The sequence below is a fragment of the Epinephelus lanceolatus genome, chromosome 6 (assembly GCF_041903045.1).
Source record: "Epinephelus lanceolatus isolate andai-2023 chromosome 6, ASM4190304v1, whole genome shotgun sequence".
Classification (NCBI taxonomy): domain Eukaryota; kingdom Metazoa; phylum Chordata; class Actinopteri; order Perciformes; family Serranidae; genus Epinephelus; species Epinephelus lanceolatus.
In genome coordinates this window covers 14,675,937-14,689,241 of record NC_135739.1, presented here as the reverse complement: position 1 = coordinate 14,689,241, position 13,305 = coordinate 14,675,937, and the positions used below count along the sequence as shown (strand labels likewise).

At 42.0% G+C, this 13,305-nt stretch overlaps 1 protein-coding gene across 2 annotated transcripts in view; it reads left to right on the top strand.

The window, feature by feature from the left end:
* The window catches only part of ssbp4 (single stranded DNA binding protein 4), a 117,263-nt gene that overhangs the window by 98,092 nt on the left and 5,866 nt on the right, over nt 1-13,305 (top strand). For both annotated transcript variants that reach the window (XM_033621777.2, XM_033621776.2), the window contains exons 6-9: nt 5,558-5,641; nt 9,593-9,719; nt 9,878-9,945; nt 11,169-11,233. In XM_033621777.2, the coding sequence (XP_033477668.1) occupies nt 5,558-5,641; nt 9,593-9,719; nt 9,878-9,945; nt 11,169-11,233 (344 nt within the window). The remainder of the gene's footprint in view (nt 1-5,557; nt 5,642-9,592; nt 9,720-9,877; nt 9,946-11,168; nt 11,234-13,305) is intronic.

Genomic DNA, 13,305 nt, shown 5'->3' with positions numbered 1-13,305 from the left:
TTAGCCCCAGTGTGAACCTGCTGAGAGACAGAGCGAGCCAGTACAGCTGGTGTTAACCACCCAAAACATACACACACAGAGTGGCAGAACAACCACAGTGGCACGGGTACAAACGTCATAACTATGCCAGCACATCCAGAGTACACTGTATGTACAACTAAATAAACATTTCCAGATTGTTGAATAGATTATTGACTGGCTGCATGTTGTGTAGCTGGTTAATGAGTGGCTCTATTGAAGACTTGACTGCTTCTCAGATGAGCCGGTCTCACGACAGTGAGATGAATAGAATCAATGCAGCACGAAAAGTAAACTGCCATGTCTCAAAAGGATAGGAAGCACCTGTCTTGAGAGCCCTGCTGCCGCCGCTGCTGAGCTCAACACTTGTGTCTTTTTAGAAAGGGTTGTGAGTCCATGAATAAGGGCTCCTGCTTATGAGCCATATTGTTTTCACGTGTATGTACAAACTCATCTCTGCCAAAATCTGAGCTCTTATACGGTGTACCTGGCAGCACAGCGGCACTGTATCTGTGCCTGTGGGAACGCACTTGTTTCAAGCTGTCAGTCAGGCATGTTTATTTTCCCACTGTAGCAGCGCCCACAGGTTCCTGGTGCTCAGCTCTGTCGGCACTCCACCATGCCAGCCATGCCAGCAGAGCACTCGCACAGGGAGGGCGGCGCAGTGGGCAGGGTGGGAAAGTGAGGGAGCGACAGAGGGGGGAGGAGAGATTTAAAGTGAGTGTGTGTGCGCGAGTGTTTGTGTGAGGCTAGAGAGATGCAGGTATCTGTGTAGCTGCTTCCTTTCAGAAAAATGCTGCACGCAGGTGAAGAGGTGCACAAGTCTAGACAGTTTCATGTGCCAATGTGTGTGTGTGTGTGTAAGTGTGTGTGCTAGTGCTAAAAAAATTAGTTGATTAATCGAAGTTGCTCAACTGAAATTATGCCAACAAATTACTGACAATTTTTTAGCTGAACATCGGTATCAGAAGATAGTCGTCTTGCTGACTGCCATCAGCCTGTCAAATAAAAAAACCAATGTTAACGGACGTTGTTTTCTGTTGTCACTTCAGTTATGCGCTGGCAAAAAAGCAGGTCTCAAAACTAACGGCATCTTGTCGTCAATAGAAAATGCATTTGGGTGGATCTTCCCATGGACACCTTCGGGACAAAGCTATTGATTCTCTGATAATGCTAAACTGTGAACAACAAATCTGTGTTGAAATAGGCAGGAGGAGAGCTAGTTAATGTTAGCTGTTAGTCGTTAGCAGCTGGTGGCTGGAACTAACAGCTAATGGAGGTTGTATTTGGTTACTTAATGATGCGTTCAAGCTCTATTCAATAAAAAATGTAAGCTGTTATTGGAGGGTAATTTCTAACATAATCATGATATGTTCAAATGCAATCTTGTAAAATTAAGCTTTTGATGAAAAACTTGAATAAATGGTTTTTTTTTTGAGTGAGACATTTGTTGTTTTTTCACAGCAACATAAATCTATACTAGAGATGAAATTATGATTTATTATATAAATTAAAAAGGCTTTTGAAGCAGTTAATTGTGTAAAGACTAGTTTCATGTGAAGGTTATATGAAAAGTTGTTTCATAATTTGGTATGGTTGAATTTATGCTCAAACAAAGGCAGTGTAATGAAGGGCTGAATGAATCTAAAAAGTAATATTTTATAATAAAGACTTTTTTTTGTTTCTCAAAAGGGGGAATAAATAACAACAAAAACAAAATACACAACAAGAAGAAACATCAGTATCAGCTATCGGCCGTTAGCTGATCGGTGCGATTTTCTCATTTTTGTCCAACTAGAACATATGCCATCAGTTTTAAAGATGCATAGTCACATTAAAATAATAGAGGTGGTGGCTATAAGTAATTTATTAAGGCAGAACAATATGTATTTGTTGGTTTCAGCTTCTCAAATTTGAGGTATTTTATTTATTTAAATATTTTTATTTTACTTTAATCATTGTAAAGTTAATATATTTGGTTTTGGGGCTGCTCATTAGACTAAATTAGCAATTTAAATTTGTGCAAACATGTTCTGCATTTTACAACTTAACAATTACTCAGATAAATCAAGTCTAGTCAATATATTTCTAGGCACATGTTAAAAAAGAAATGTTAATTCAATACGAGAAAATCAACTCTAGTCTTAATGTGTGTATTGGCAGCAGTGTCTGCATATTTACATAAAAAAGTGAATTCAAAATTATGTAAACATGTCTAACAGCGTGTGTGTGTGCCTATGCGTGTATGTCTGAGGTTATATTGCACATGGGTAATCCCCTAATCCTTTATCTTTCCACTGTGATGTTCAACACCCACCTGTTGGAGTAATACCCCTCAGCAGCCCCCTCCACTACTGTACATGCTCACATACACACTGCAGCCAGCACACACTCAGCACCTGAGAGAAGAAGATCCTGCTTTCACCTGTGAAAAAAACCAGGGTGATCTCATATTCGCACTCATCACCACTCAGTTGCACCGCTCACACACACACACACACACACACACACACACACACACACACACACACACACACACAAACACACACACACACACCTGTAATGTTACCTGATAGCAGAGTGCTTGACGGAGGCTCTGGCAGACTAGTAGATAAGCCTGGTCTGGCAGTGGGTGGTCCTCTTTCTCCGTATTGATGTTCAGGTAGTAACAGTTCTCTGTCAGAGCAGCTGCTGCTGGAGTCAGATGAGGTTACTGCATGAAGAGACAACAAGGTGAAAGTTCACTCAGTCCTCCGTTACTGTACTTGACACGGTGTTTGTTGTCGTTGTTGAGAGATTAACTGACGAAACAGTTCATTCCCTCTCAAAATGCAAAATGAAACTCTCTCTGCTCTGTGGGTTTAAGAGGCAGAATCATCTCAGTTATTCTCAACCTGGGACTCATTTTTCTATGGTTTGCCATAATGATGTTTGATTGGGTTCAAATATTTGGCACTTCTCTGAAGAGTGAAAGCGAGCACCAAAATTAAGCTTGCTTTGGCCCTTGACTGTGTTTTGGACAGCAGCGCCTCTGTCAAACTGGATCAAGCATCATCGTGGCAAAAATTGGAAAAAATAAGACTGTGTTTGAAAATACCCAGAATTATCCTCTGGCAAAGCAGCATGATTGTAATGGTCCACCCTGTGAATTGATCCGACCTCATCCGGGCAATTAACAGTTCCTGTGCATGAAAATCAATGTGGCCGCCTCCAAATGTCAGTGACAAATCAGGTTATATGCATTCCTTCTTGATTTAACAGTATGGATATGATAGCTGTGCTGTTATGATACAAAGTTAAATTAGACATGCTGTATTTACTCTCTGATTGTAGCAGCAATTAAAGCTATACCAAGTGACCCTGACCACTTGGGAGCAAAAACAAACAGCAACAGGGTTTTAACATCAAATAGGGGCGCGTGTTAAGTATAGACGAATTCGGCGAGCGATTTGTGTATGCCGCCATCTTGCGGCAGGGCCATTGCTGCGGTGACATTATGCTGTCATTGTGAACTGACTCTCTACAATGACAGCATCACGTATAGCTGGATTGATGATGTTAGACGGTGGCCTCCGGTAACTGATGAAGGTATCTTAAATGAGTACCGATATTAATATAGAAATTAATCATTTGTTTGAGCGATAAGCAGGAAAGATTAGAGTAATAGGGAGATAACAGACTGTATCATTAAACACTGTGTAATATAACGTTAGCATACGTTACGTGTGCTGACGTTAGCAAGCTAGCAGCGTGACATTTAATCATTATGGACAGGCTACGTGACTAAAAACAACAACAACACGTGTTTGTGTTTTGTTTTAGGTATTCAAGAATATTTTATTGATCGCCTGGCCTCCGATGACCAGAAAAACGGCAATTACAGGTCTCTGATTGAGGGTCAAAATTACCTGAGCTCCGGATGGGTCGGGCAAATTTTACACCACCTTTTAGATGACCATCACATCATATTGAAGGCGATCAATATTGATCGCCTTCAATATGATGTGATGGTCACGTAGCCTGTCCATAATGATTAAATGTCATGCTGCTAGCTTGCTAACGTCAGCACACATAACGTATGCTAACATTATATTACACAGTGTTTAATGATACAGTCTGTTATGTCCCTATTACTCTGATCTTTCCTGCTTATGGCTCAAACAAATGATTAATTTCTATATTAATATCGGTACTCATTTAAGATACCTTCATCAGTTACCGGAGGCCACTGTCTAACATCATCAATCCAGCTATTCATGATGCTGTCATATGGTTCACACTGACAGCATAATGAACTGATGACTGACACATGTCACTGCAGCAATGGCGCCGCTGCAAGATGGCGGCATACACAAATCGCTCGCCGAATTCGTCTATAAGACAGTTGTTTTGACGGTGAACATTGTGAGCTGTAATGGAGCCAAATTTTGTAACGTTACCTTTGTTAGATGTTGCTGTTGTCCCTGGGTTTATATGAGAAGAGGAAAAGTCTGCTAGCTGCTAAGCTAATTTACACAGTGTAAAATGTCATAGGCTTGTGCTAAATACATTAGCATGTTGTAGTTGTGGGGAAAATGTGTCCAGGAAGAGTGTTTATCTGTGAATGCTGCGAGTTATAGTGAAGCAGATTTGTGTTTGAAATGGTTGATATTAAGCCATGTGTTTTGTATCAAGTCAACTTTACAGCACTTCACAGAAACCCTAGCGCCGACTACTGGTTTGGAGGTGTAATTGCAGAGTGACACAGACACACCACGCACAAGTATAATTGCTCACAACAGCGCAGGCCACGTGTGTCTGCATAGAGCTGATGCACAAGTATAAATCCGCCTTTAGCTGATAAAGAGCAGCATCGTCATCCCATTGGAGTTGGGTCTCTAGCCACCTTATGTATAAGTCAAATATTAGCTGGCCTTTTAGCTCTAGTCTGACTAAACAACTCCACCATTTACTGAAGAAATAGCTGTTGTGAAAACTGGTGAAGGGGAAATTGCTGTTTGTGCAGTGTGGTTTGTTTGTTTTTGCTTGTTTCTTGTTAATGATTAGGGATATATTAGGGTTATAGTGTAAAAAAAAATGATTAAAATGTAAAATAATTAAGGATTGTAATTTAGAGTATAATGTATTCAATTATAAATTTATTTATTCCCTTCTTTGGTATAGTTGATATTCTGAGTTATCAGTTGGTTGATATAGGATAGAACCTGGGACCTCAGCCTAATACTTTTTCGGTTATTGACTGTGAGAAAATCTACGGACAGATATCTTTAAATCTGGATGAATAAAACCCTGATTCTAGGATATTCATCTACATGGCTTAATTAACCAAAGGAAAGTGAAAGAATGTGATTATTTTGAATTTGTTTGAACTGACCCTTTAAATGTTGTTTCACATTGACTTTTCTTTTAATAACCTCAGTGTTCGCTCTGAAGCCGGACGCAATGCAAGCTTGTTCAACATCTCTTTTCCCCCCTAAGCAGGTTTGAATGCATATCATCGCAGCACTTTATTGACGTCTTTTTGATTTTCCTCCCTCAGGGTCCTCCAGGATCTCAGCCTTCCCCTCACACGCAGCCTCCCCCACACAACCCCAGCAATCCCATGATGGGACCTCACGGACAGGTAAGAAGGAAACATTCACACCCTTCTCTTAGCTGCAGCTGCTGTGTTGTGATTCCCCCTCTTTAAGCCTGCTTTCACTTTCTCACACTCACTCACGTGTTCACCCATTCACTCACTCATTCGTTCACCCGCTCACACAACAACAGCAGTGTACAAACAGCACAGAGGTCCCTTGTTGTGCGAGCAGACAGGACAGGCAGCATCCACGATGGTGGGTTGGATGAATAATTTAGCTGTGTTGGCCCAGCTGTAAGGAGTGGAGGTGCATCTGGAGGGCCTTCTCTCTCCCTCAGCCCGGCACTCACCATCCCATAGTCCATCAATAGACCATTAATATTGCAGCACAGCCTGACACAGTGCAGCTCTTCGTGTACAAACCCATCACAACATGGTCAAAGGAGAGGAGGAGAGGAGAGGAGAGGAGAGGAGAGGAGAGGAGGAAGGAGGGAGGAGGGTTAAAAAGAAAACAGTAGTAAGTCAGTCCTCGCCTCAAGGGCTAACTGGAATTATATAATTTGTCCTCCACTTGCCCCAAACACACACACACACACACACACACACACTGTCACACAAAACATACAGTACATAATTACCATTGAAAGCCAGTCTCCTGTTGTATTTGTGTTGTCTACGCTTATCTCTGTGCGAAAAATGATGATATGAACATTATTCTGCTGCTCATGCTCCGTGACCAAAACACACAACTCTCACGCAATCAGCATTCAAATCAGCATGTTTCCCCTCGATGCTATAGTAGTTGGATTAATTCTTTTCATCTGACACTGAAATATGGCTCGCTGGATGTGGTTATTTGTAGTTGCAGCAGTGTCCTCTCATAGGTAATTCTGAGAACCATCTGTCTGGGGTGCTTTACATTATTCACCACGCCAGCTCTGTGTGTGTGTCTCGGCCAGCCAGCTCTTGTCCCCTCTCTGCTGAAACATCTGTGTGAATGGTGTCTTCACTTTCTGTTATGAATCACACTATCCAGGCTGGATTTTCATCGGTGTTTGGTGATACAGACACGGTGAGAACAATGTCTGGCACACATGCAGGCAAACGTTAAGATGTAGAACACCTCTTACGCTCGTACGACTTCATCCTCCCATCCAGCGATGTCATGTTCCTGTTCTCTTCTGCTTCATCTCCTTCTGTCTCCCATATTGTCCTTCCAGTCCAAGTTTCTATCCCTCCTGCATGTTTTCTCCCTCTCTCTTATCTGTCCTCCTTTACCTTTATCCTAATGGATTTTACCACCTGAGGTCTTACTTTACAAAACTTAACGACAAGCCCCTCCCTCTTGGTAAATGTAACAAAACTACTACAGAGCATTATTCCTCAACACAATAGCTCCCCCTGCTGACATGCAAAGATAACACCTGAATTTGGGCAGGTTGGTTACAAAGAGTTTACTGATCCTTGCTGTACCTTGTTTCACTACCTACAAGTGTCACTGTTATTAAGGGATACGTGCCATCAGAGGTAGCTTATCCCTAATATGTGGAAACATTTCTGCTTCTGAAGAGCAGATTTGCCCTGATATACTAAGGGGGTTGCCTTTAATTTAGTGGATTTGATTGTAACAATATTATTATCATAATATTAGGGTTATTAGTAATATGTAGAGATCAAAGTTCAATAAGTTCAACAGCAAAAAGAAGAGAGAAGTAAAAAGAAATGACTAAAAAGATGAAAAACGATCATAGTATTTGTACATCTTAGGCAGTGGACCGAGGTTTACGCATTCATTTTAATAACCTACAGCATCTGTATGAAGAGAAGGTCACCTCTGAGGCTCAGACTCTCAACATCCCCTCCATGCTGAATTTCAGATGCTTCCATCAGGGCGGAGGTTTTGTGTCCCTAAGTGTAGCACTAAGTGTTACAGGTCGTACTTTGTCCCGCCTGCTATTGCTTATCTTAACCAGCAGTGACCACTTATGTCCATGATTTACCCCTGACAGTGTGTGATACTGGATTCTTTCTGTTTTGTTAAACTAATGACCTCTGTCTGTGTCCCTAACTGCCCCTCGTGGACATTAAAGTTTTACCTTACCTATGTGCAGTTTTTAAGGTTGAATTTGACGTCCGCTGAGCTGATAATGACAGCAGCACGCTGTGACATGTACACCGCAGTGGTTTGTTTGTAATTCATGCATTGTTTCATCTCTGTTCACGTCCCTAGAAATCTGTTTGAATAATTCTGCTGCAATTATTTTACATTCATTTCGATAAATAGATATTGTCAATTTAACTGTCTGACCCTAATTTGATTTAATATTTTTCACTTGAGATCAGGAAATGTTGTGGTATAGTATCTTGATTGCTTCTTCATAATTCACTCTCTTTAGAGAAAATCCTGACTTTATCATTTCTGTTATTCAATTCAGTTCAATTCAGTAGAACTTTATTTATCCTGAGGGAAATGCTTGTGCCAGAGAATGCTTCAAATTACAGTAACACTAAGTACAGCAACCACAATTTATCATTCATAACAAGTAACAACCGGTGTGTTCCCTGGTCAGGGTCATTCACTGGGCGCAGTTTTAGAACAATAGAGTATTAAATATTGGTCAAAATATACAAATTTACAAGATAAGAGGTTTATTCAAGGAGCAAAAGCAAAACCAGTGCCCACTAGAGTAGCAATAGAAGTAAGATAAGTACAAGAGTTACTAAAGATGGTGACTAAACTGGTGGGAAAAAAGCAGATTGCGCCTGATAGTCAATGTTGTATTGTATATGATATAACAAAGAGAAGTAGTATTGGACATGATTTGAGAAAATAATTTTGCACTAAATTGACAAGTGATCATGATACTGCAAAATAATATTGCACATGATGTTGAGAAAATACAGAGTAAGATATTGAACTCATAGTTTTAAGATGCGGTCTTCATGAATTAGACGATAAACTTAAGACTAATCAATGAAATGTGCACTCAGTTAGAGCTGCATCGATTAGGGCATGTATCCACATGGTGTTTTTCTTTGGCAGAAAAGAGGTTGTAGGGTGCTTCATCCCAGCGCTCCGTAAAAAAAGCTCCCCCAGCATTCTTTTTAACAATGCACTACTCTTGGGTTTTGCTTTTATTACAAGAATATCTTAACATTAGGTAGCTGACGTAACGCTACGTCAACAGAGGGTTGACTACGCAGTTAACAACAAGCTTAAAACGCATTCGGTGATAACAGCACATCACTCACCAGCAGCATCCAGCATCCGGCCGATCTGCTCCCATAAATGGTCTTTTTTGTCTGTGTTTCTGGCTGACGAATCATACAGCTCAGGACAGACAGTAGCTAAATGAGCGGCAGTGACAACACCAGCGCCTTTTTGAAAAGTTCAGAGATAACCAACAGGAGGCCGCTCAAAAAAGCTGAAGCGCTCTCAAAAAACATGCAAGGCGCAGCACTTAATCTAGTCTGCCCCACCTGGCCGCGTACTCTATACTCTTTTTGGGAACAATTGAAATATGATGCAGGTGCTCAGAAAAAATACGATGTGGACAAAGGCCATCAGTTGATTAATCAATTAGTTGACTAACAGAAAATGAATGGCTAATTGTTTTAGTATGTTTTTCTTTGTCATACATAATAAACGGAATAGCTTTGGATTCCTGGACTGTTGGTCGAATGAAACATACCATTTAAAGACGTGACCCTGGGCTCTGGGAAATTACACAGAGCATAATTCTGTTTTCTGGCATTTTATTGACAAAACACTTAATGGAGGAAATAATGAGCAGATCAGTCGATAATGAAAGTAATCATTAGTTGCAGCCCTGCACTCCCTGTTAGAGAGTTGGAACTGTACTTGAGTAAAACAAGGTCATGGACAAACTTATTTGTGATATTTCGAGGCCCATCTATCAGGAATTCTAACACAGTTTCTGCTCATGATCATCCTGAAATACAATAATAATCGTCCTTCTCGTGTCCTTCCCGCAGCCATTCATGTCTCCACGGTACCCAGGTGGCCCAAGGCCCGCCCTCCGTATGCCAAATCAGCCTCCTGGGAGCATCCCCGGGTCACAGCCTCTCCTACCAAACAGCCTGGACCCCACCAGACCTCAAGGTATCGACAAACATGTGGTGTTATTTCACTCTCACACATTGCGGTGTAATCTCATATTGGCTTCTGAACGAGAACACTTTCTCCTCATTTACGGAATTATCATTGATCCAAACTGTGCTGCCGTTCTAACAAGCTGCGCTCTCTGTGTCTCACCGCAGGACATCCAAACATGGGAGGTCCAATGAGAATGAATCCGCCTCGAGGCATGGGAGGCATGGGCCCACAGGTAGTGATATTACTCACACACTCATACAGAATGAAGCACAAAAGGACCGTGTTTATAAAGTCATGAATGTGGATGGTATCCTTCAGCGCTACCAGCCCACTGCACTCCCACTCTGCAGCTGCCACACAGCCAGATTTGGTGCTTGGATTCACAGTTTATGAACAAACCCACAAATGTTTGGTCGCCCTTCATTAAGGGCCACTATAAAAACGGCCATAATGTCAAACCAGCAGCCTATAAACTGCACGCAGATAAAACTTCTTCTCTGCTGAAGAGAAATTTAAGCTCTGCCAGCCTCTTAACTTTGCCTTTAAATGTCAGGAGCGCTCTGATGATTAGCTTGGCTCGAACCAGAGCTCACCCACTGCCAGCTCCAGTTCTACATGTTAAATCCTACTTGTCAACTCCCACCTAGAGAGACAAACAGAGGCGGAATACTCAGACTGCCCTGAGCAAGCCACCACCAACACATTTTGACCAAAAATGGTGCCAGTTTTGGCGCTGTTGGTTTTCCTTTTATCGCTTTAATTTCGGTCAATGTGACTCAGTGTAATACATAAGATGCTTAAACAACAGTGTCCTTTTGAATTACCGTTACCAGACAGCTGCTTCATTCTGCACCCAACCACCTCCTGCTCCAACATCACCTCACACAAAGACACACACACACACACACACACACACACAGACACAGACACACACTCTCCCCGTGGCCCTCGGCCCCTCTCTGTGCCACCCTGGCTCGGTGACTTTGGCAGTGAGCGTACCAGCAGCTGGTGTGGCATCTGCTCGACAAGTGTAATCGTCTGCTGAACAAAACTCTTCCTCTGAGTGGAGCTGCTCTCTGGCCTGCCCCCCTACTCTCTCTCTCTATGTCTGTCTCACACACACACACACACACACTCCAACACACACGCATATACACAAATACGCATGTGTAGTGCCAGCCAAACCCGCCTGCTGGGCAGCCATGAAAACATACACGCAAACACACAGAGGGGAGCGTGGACACATAGAGGCGCATACACGGAGACACACAACATACAGACGTACACAAACACACTCACACACAGCTGTCCGCGTTCACACACAGCCCATACATCACATAATTAAACACTAGTTAGGGGGAGACATGATGGTCGCTGACCTTCATTAAGATTCAAACCTTTAGACGGAGCAGGTGTGAGACGCAACGCTGACTGTGTGCTCCTCTCTTTGTGCAGAACTACGGCGGCGGGATGAGGCCTCCTCCAAACTCGATGGGGCCAGGGATGCCGGGCATGAACATGTTAGTATATTAAGTTTTTGAATGTTTGTCTTCTATATCTTATCTTCTATAGTTAAAGAGTAACTTCAGTAGTTTTTAACTCGGATGCTATTATGAAGTGTTTTTGTGAGCGTGTGACTAATGGAGACAACAAACTGGTCCAGTACTGAACAAGAGGGCAATACAGTATACAATGCAACCACTTGGGGCGTGTTTGCACCCTCAATGTACATCCACCAGGCTCAGATTGTTATTATAAGTGTCTGACAGCATTATAAGATCCTTTTTGTTTAACTAGAAACAGCCCTGGAATCACTATCTCCAAAACCACCAGACTCCATTTAGATAAACAGTAATTTTAGCCTGTAATGAGTCAGCATATTTAAACATCTGACTCTGTGAATTTAGCATTTATTTCAACCAAACCAGAGTTGGTGATTGTTGGAACAGTGGAAAGATGAACCAAGATGTCTTTTGTGAGTTTTATTTTGTTTCTGTTGACTTTGAATGATGTGTGTTTACAATGATAAAATTCCTCCAGGTTGAAAAACACCAGTTACCTTTTAAAGAGGAACACCACCTAAACTAAGAATTCCAATGTGTTATTTCAATGGGAGAAGTTCAATCAGTATCTGTGAACATGATCCTCTCTCTCTCAAAGCCAGAAACCAGAGAAGTAAGTCTCAAACTTGTGATGTCATAGGGTATAAAGCCTGGAGCTACTCAACAGACTATGAATGGGAGCCTGATTTTGTGAGCCCACAGATTGTATAGCCCCGTTTCCACCAAACACTTTTGGTATGGTACCTTTGGAACCTTTGGGCACTGCCGAGGTGCCCTTGAGCAAGGCACCGAACCCCCCCACTGCTCGGAGCGCCTGTCATAGGCAGCCCCACTCTGACATCTCTCCACTTAGTGCATGTATAGGTCCTGTTTGTGCATGTGTGTGTGTTCGGACCTGAGTGTAACTGACAACAGAATGAAACAGAATTTCCCCTCAGTGATTAATAAAGTATATACAAAAATAATAAGAAAATTAAAAACAGTAACCCTTCAGACATGGTACCTAGACCCTAGTGTTTTCACCACAAACAGTACACTTAAATGTGGGTGGGATTGTTGTCACTTACTGCTCCGTCCAGCTCTCACTGTATTTCCTCATCATCAGTCTGCACCTCGTTTATCGTCCGATAAGAGGCTGCACGTCGACATTTTCAGAACAAAATAAAACAGGCTGCAGTGAGAGTCTCTCTGCCATAACCCACAGGAACGACGCTCCACGATGCTTTCTTTTCTCCGAGTGAGGATTAGAATGTATGCCGTTTACATAACCCGGCCGAAATTAGTACATATAAAAGTGTATGTTATTTAAAAACTAAAGTAATGGTCAAAGTTGTCACAGTGAAACTTAAGGTGTGCTGATTGATTCACGTCGGCACGCCAGCAGTCGGCCCAGTGAATGAAATTATTTTTTTCTCAGACTCCAGCTGCTGTGAGAGGCAGCAAAACATCCTTTCATTTTATAGTTACAGTTTACTAATAAAACTCTCCACAGTATGAACGGTGGTTACATGAGCCTCAAAACCAGCCACAGCTCAGCCCTGAGCAGAGTGACCGTCCTCTATTGACCAATCAACAGACTGCAGTGTTCACAGCTCCACCTTTTAGTACCAGATCTGTGTGCTAGGTACCCCAACAGAGGGGGGACCGAACTGAACTGAACTGCTCAGTGGAAATGGGACTTTAGTTTTCTTTTTTTATACTCAAATGAACTTTATTCTTCTGTAGTTTTCAGCCCTGAAACAGAAAATGTACCCATATACTCAGAACATTCCCCTGGGTGCTCTCAGTGTCATCTATAACATCTTTCCCAATTCATTATCAATGGAGCAGCTCCAGACTTTATTCCTGATGACATCACAAATCTGAGCTTTAGCCCTCTAGAGAGTTTACAAATATTTTTTGATTGTCTTAGACCAAAGGAATTACATGTATGAATTTTGAAAATGGGCAGGCATAGTTCCCCTTTAAAGTGATATGTTCAATTCACCCATGTTGCCACGAGTTCTAGATTATAGTGCATATCAGCTAAT